Source organism: Lolium rigidum, chromosome 4 (genome assembly GCF_022539505.1).
Source record: "Lolium rigidum isolate FL_2022 chromosome 4, APGP_CSIRO_Lrig_0.1, whole genome shotgun sequence".
Classification (NCBI taxonomy): domain Eukaryota; kingdom Viridiplantae; phylum Streptophyta; class Magnoliopsida; order Poales; family Poaceae; genus Lolium; species Lolium rigidum.
The window spans coordinates 210,383,972-210,390,118 of NC_061511.1; the positions used below are offsets into that span (position 1 = coordinate 210,383,972).

At 46.2% G+C, this 6,147-nt stretch overlaps 1 protein-coding gene across 4 annotated transcripts; it reads left to right on the forward strand.

Moving 5' to 3' along the window:
* Positions 1 to 225: 225 nt before the first annotated feature.
* On the forward strand, positions 226 to 5,387 carry LOC124706963 (jasmonoyl--L-amino acid synthetase GH3.5). Of its 4 annotated transcripts, none has more exons than XM_047238627.1 (5): positions 226 to 300; positions 2,505 to 2,816; positions 2,899 to 3,000; positions 3,205 to 4,022; positions 4,643 to 5,387. In XM_047238627.1, the coding sequence occupies exons 2-5, from the start codon at positions 2,536 to 2,538 to the stop codon at positions 5,185 to 5,187; spliced, it is 1,746 nt and encodes a 581-aa protein (XP_047094583.1). In that variant the 5' UTR covers positions 226 to 300; positions 2,505 to 2,535; the 3' UTR covers positions 5,188 to 5,387. The 4 variants fall into 4 exon arrangements, with proteins under 4 accessions (XP_047094583.1, XP_047094580.1, XP_047094582.1 ...); XM_047238624.1 differs by lacking the exon at positions 226 to 300 and adding an exon at positions 314 to 581; XM_047238626.1 differs by lacking the exon at positions 226 to 300 and adding an exon at positions 314 to 576.
* Positions 5,388 to 6,147: the final 760 nt, after the last annotated feature.

Below are 6,147 nucleotides of genomic sequence, written 5' to 3' on the forward strand. Positions count from 1 at the left end.
GCAGAGACGAGCGGGGTGAGTGAGACGACGCAACACACACTTGTCACCGTGGTGCACACTTGTCAGCGACCCCAAACACACGTGTAGAGGCATAGTAGCCCAAATAATAAAAGAAAATACTGTAAAAAAATTAGTTGGGAGATGGAGAGGAGACTGGAATAGAAAAAGACAAGAGCCGGAGATCGGTGGAGATGTGGTGACGCGGGGAGCTTCTCCCTCCCGGTGAAGGCCCCGTCCCCGACGGACGCGCCTACAAAAGGGAGCACATCCTCCGTCGCAACACCATCATTTCGGTTTCAGGTCATCATCATCCTCCTCCTCCGGCTGCATCCATATATATCCCCTGTGGCTGTCCGTCTGTTCCCTCTTGGACTATAATCAATTGGGTTGATTCCCCCACCCCGCGGTTTACACTCGGTTGGTTGGTTGGTTGGTTGCTCGGTCCCGCCGCTGGTCCTTCCGTCCGTCCGTCCGTCGCCTAGCGCGCGCAGGTTCCTCCTCGTCGCTACCTCCGGCCAGGCGCCGGCGCAGAGGTCGCTGTCCCGCTCCGCGGATCAGCAACACCGGTCAGGTCAGGTCAGGTCAGTCACTCAGCCATCCTCTCCTCTCCTCTCCTGTTTCGCTGCTGTTCTTGGAGGGGTTGCCGTCTCCTACCACCTACAGCCGGGGATTTCTGTTGGGGAATTTCGCCGGGGATTTCTGTTCGTAGGTCTGTAGGCGGGCGCTGCTTTTCGCCGGGGAGGGGATATACCGCCTGATTTTGTTCCTGCCGTCCGGGTAAACTAATGTCCAAGAATATACTTCCTGCGGCGTTAAAGGTCTGATTCGATTGGGATTTCGATCTCTACTAGGGAGAGATTAGGCCTCCTCCTGCTCAAATCTCAGTCTCCACCTTCTTCTTGCAGCGCTCTCTCCTCCTCCTCCTCCTCCTTCTTCTTCTTCAAACAGAGAGAGAGAGGATTCTTTTACCACTAACAGAGGCACTGAATTTCCCCGCGTTTCCAGACGATTTGAAAAAAAAAGCTTCCAAGAACAACTCCGGGGTCAACGAGCTTCCAGAAACTTGAGGGTCTCCGCGTCCGCCCGTGTCGCCGCTTGACCCCTGCCCTGACCTCCCTTGATTCGCCCGCCCATGGCTTGCGATTCACACGGAGCATGTGCTTTCTTTCCTCCGCTTTGGGTCAGACACCAACTCTGCACTGCACACCCTTTTACCCTCCGGCGAGCACGGCTGGGAGGCCCAAGATCAATCGCCCCGCCCGGGGACAGGTGATCCATGCTCCAGGAGGCGCACATTCTCTTCTTTCTATCATCGGCAACATGTGGCCATGTCTCCACAGTCCGCATACCGATCCGCTTCCCTTTTTTGGGGGTGTTACTAGGTCAGGTCGCGTCACATTTACTCCCCTCTTTCGTCCATTGCCGGTTCCTGTCTAGCCCCATTCCACTCTGTCTTTCCTGCTCTGTATAGCTGCAGTTTGTGTGTTTTCTGCCGGTTTTAAGGACCCTACCTGAATGAATGAATGAATCAGTAATTCATATGATTCGTCAAATATTCCACACAAAAGAAACATTTCTATATGACTTGCTATTATGGAGTAGCTATACAAGTGCGTCATATACCATGTGCTCCAAGGACACTCATAGAGTGTAGCACTCCGATTATAGATCACATTCTACAGTTTCTACCCCAAAGAGGATCGTGTTCGGGTGGGTTTGCCCTGTGTTATGACTTACAAAATGTTAAACAGTAGCGCACTATTTCTTTCTCCCTTTCTTGGATGAGACTGTTTTCTATCGCTAAATTCGAACTAGTGTAACAACAGAGCTAATAAGCAACCTGCTGATGATGCATTTCCTGCCAGGGTATGTGCATCTCTTTTTCTACAAAATGGATTTGTATCTTCTATATAGTTTGTCTTTATGGTTCACCCCTCTGGCTAGCGGTATCTCTGCTTCAGAAAGTGAGCATCGATTCCCTCCTTTGCTGGGATTCCGATCTGGTGTTTCATTAGTAAACGTTTCTGTCGTAAAGGAAAATCTTGATTCTTCTTTCTGTCGACGTATCCAAAGAAGGTTCGGAAAGTGGACTAATTTTTTCGTGGTTTGTTAGCTTTAGTTGGTAGTATATGGTGATACTGTTGTTCTGTCCTCGCCAGAACATTCCCCTTTTTCGTATTCCGTCATTTCCATGTGCAATCTTTTGCTGTTCGCCGAAAGATTATCACATTGTAGTCAGATATTCCGTCGGCGATGAAATTCTGCACTCTTCAAAAGTTTCTTGCCATTCTGATGCCACACCGACTGCGCTGTCGGTTCTTGTTTCCAGCTGAGTTGGTTCTTAGAAACCGCAAAATCTTTTGACGCATCTCTCTTTGAATTTCTCTGCTGCTTTGTTTTAAAATTGCAGGACAGCAAGGCCTTCAGCTCTTCTCCTATAACTGCCTCACAGATTTGCCTACTTGCTTCGTGGATATTTACTCTGATTTTTTCCTTCAAACCAGGTCTGACAAAGCCGGACTCTCTCTGTACGAAATGACGATATGTAGCTGTGAAGAGACTATCAATGAGTTTGAGATGTTAACACGCGATGCTGGACGCGTGCAGCAAGATACACTGAGAAAGATCCTAGAGGCGAATGCAGATGCTGAATACCTCACACGCTTTGGCCTTGACGGAAGGACTGATGCCGATAGCTACAAATCTTGCATCCCGCTGTGTGTTCACAGCGATGTTGAGCCTTTCATCCAGAGGGTTGCTGACGGTGATAGCACACCTGTGCTCACTGGGAAGCCCATCACCTCCCTGTCACTCAGGTACTTGCTTGGCTCCAAGTGTATTGTCATGTTGTTCAATGAAAGTAGATGTTTGTAACCTGTTTTTCACTCTTTTATGCAGTTCTGGTACAACGCAGGGAAAGCCTAAGTTCATTCCATTTAGTGACGAGTTGCTTGAGGACACACTTCAAATATTCCGTACTTCTTATGCATTTAGGAACCGGTAAGAGCTCCATTTTGTTATCATGCTCAAGTATAAGTTATAACTGGCACTTCTGATTATACAGCTAACCTTGCTGATCAAGTTCAGCATAGATTTCTATTGTTCGTACATTTCTGTGATGCTTGTGATTCAAGTGTCGCTTGGTTTCTTAATTTGTTAATCCATCCCAGAATTTTAGAATAATTTTATGTTTTGTAATTACAGTGAATACCCTATCGGCAAAGGAAAAGCCTTGCAGTTTGTTTATGGCAGCAAGCAAGTCTTAACAAAAGGTGGCATCCTTGCTACAACTGCAACAACAAACCTGTACCGTAGTCAGCGCTTCAAGGAAGGGATGAAAGATATCCAGTCTCAGGGCTGTAGCCCTGACGAAGTAATCTTTGGTCCTGACTTCCACCAGTCCTTATATTGTCACTTGCTGTGTGGGTTGATATACTCAGATGAGGTCCATTCCGTGTTCTCGACATTCGCTCACAGCATAGTGCATGCATTTCATACGTTGGAGGAGGTTTGGGAGGACCTATGTGCTGATATAAGGGATGGTGTTCTTTCAAAAAAAGTCACAGCACCATCAATTCGCGAAGCTGTTTCAAAAATTCTGAGGCCCAACCCGGAGCTCGCTGACTCGATCTACAAAAAGTGTGTGGGATTGAGCAACTGGTATGGTGTCATCCCAGCACTGTGGCCGAAGGCAAAGTACGTGTATGGCATCATGACAGGGTCCATGGAGCCATACCTGAAGAAGTTAAGGCATTATGCTGGGAACTTGCCACTGATAAGTGCTGACTATGGTGCATCTGAAGGATGGATTGGCTCTAACATAGACCCCACAGTGCCACCTGAACAAGCCACATATGCAGTTTTGCCACATACTGGTTATTTTGAGTTCATTCCTTTGGAGAAACCAACAGGGGAGGAGACGGAGAACAGCGCCAATGTTCATTACATTGAATCCGAGCCGGTTGGCTTAACTGAAGTCGAGGTCGGCAAAATCTATGAAGTTGTTCTAACTAACTTTGCAGGTACATTCTTTCTCCTAGCAATTTATTCTGATCCTTAGATTAATAGTGGGGTAAATATAGTTCAGGACAACCACATAATTAATCCTCGAGTGTTCTCTTTTAGCTGTTCTCAACTGAGTCAGATATCTCATCTTTTGTAACAATCTTCAAAAGTACGAACCTAGTAGTTGTGCTATATAACTGAAAATACAAATGGCTTAGTCATGTACCTGCAAGCTGGAGCATTTGTAGTACAGAAAATTGACAAGCACAGTGGTTCATATACACAAAGACAAAGGTTGTGTATATTGCCAGTATTTTCTGGTCCACCCTTTACTGCAGTGATTAGGATTAGTATTGATCTATATAAGCCGGCAAGTGTTGCCTAATCTTTATTTTTATGAGGCGTACCCAAATCACAAATCACATCACTATAATTAATTTGTTCAGCTAGTACATATCTGTCATAAGCAACTTCAGACATACTTGCACAGGACATTGTAAACCTTAGGTGTGAACGTTTGAGTCATTTTCTTTGATGGCATATAATTTAATTATTGAGTTGCAGAAAATAATTCATCTTCTTTGATTATTATTTGTCTCTTACAAGTTACAACCCCTTTTTGGCTATGTTATTGTAGGCCTATATCGTTACAGACTGGGAGACCTCGTGAAGATAGCTAGCTTCCACAACTCAACACCAAAGCTCCAATTTATCTGCCGCAGAAGCCTAGTGCTGAGCATCAACATCGACAAGAACACCGAGAAAGACCTTCAGCTAGCCGTTGAGGAGGCAGCGAAGCTCCTGGAAGGGGAGAAGCTGGAAATAGTGGATTTCACAAGCTACGTGGAAAAGTCGACCGATCCGAGCCGCTACGTGGTGTTCTGGGAGCTGAGCTCTGAAGCCAGTGATGAGGTCCTAAGTGGCTGCGCAAACGCCTTGGATCTAGCATTTTTAGATGCGGGCTACATGGGCTCAAGGAAGAATAAGACCATTGGCCCCCTCGAGCTCCGGATACTCAGGAAGGGAACCTTCAAAGAGATCCTGGTTCACTTCCTGAGCCTCGGCGGCGCTGTGAGCCAGTTCAAGACGCCTCGGTTTGTGAACCCGTCCAACGGCAAACTGCTGCAGATACTGAACCGGAATGTCACCCAGAGTTACTTCAGTACTGCCTATGGGCTATGACAGAAGCGATGAACTTCTGTCATGTAATTACCTTTCTTTCCGTTCTCTTTCTTTTCTGTTTTAGTCTCCTGATAAAGTAACGTTTGTTTTAGTCTCTTGGAATAATGTTTTCTTTCTTATGCTGGTGCTGGCTAGAATTATGTAAATTGCCGGCTAGAGTTGTAGCAAAAGGTATTAAAAGAAAGAAATCTTCGTATTTACCTGTCTTGTGATGTTGTGCATAGAAGTGCATTCAACATGTTTATAGGTCAGTTGGTTATAGTTTTTCAAGCAACATCCTGAACAACTAATTCAATCTAGTTCTTTTTCTCCGCCCCTGCCATGTAATCCTGCAGAAAGCATTGAATTGTATGCAGTTTAGGCATAAATAAAAACATAGGTGATTTGAGCTAAACAGTAAATCAAGGAAAGACTGATTAGTCAACGGGACTATCAGTATCAGAGATTCAGAGTCGATTAGCTAAGGATGGCTAGGCAAATGATATACTCCCTCCGTTCCGGCGATCATTCAGAATCTACAGTCCCCTATGTTTCTACAGAGACGGGCCAATCGAGAGCCCAGAGCAGAGCAATTGGTATAAAATCCATCGAGAGATCCGAGCTTCAGGCTCAGCAGGTTTCCACTCTCCACTCCATGACAGCGGCGGCTCGCGGATCTCGTTGACGCGCTCGGTCTACCTTGGCCACCGGGATTGCAATAGCGGCGGAGCGATTTGGCCGCGCATTGACAGCGGAGGTGAGTCTTCTCATGTTTGATTCGCTTGATTTGTGCTGGTTCGGTGGGCTGGGAAAGACAACACTAGGGAATGCTGTTTTTCACAAGATTCAAGGGCAGTTTTTTCACTGTCATGCTTCTGTGATCACTAAGTATGCTATTTTTATCAGAGCTCTGAACTGGAGCTTGTAGTACGAGTGTGTTATCTGCATCGACTATCATGTAAACTATACAACTAGCTGGGC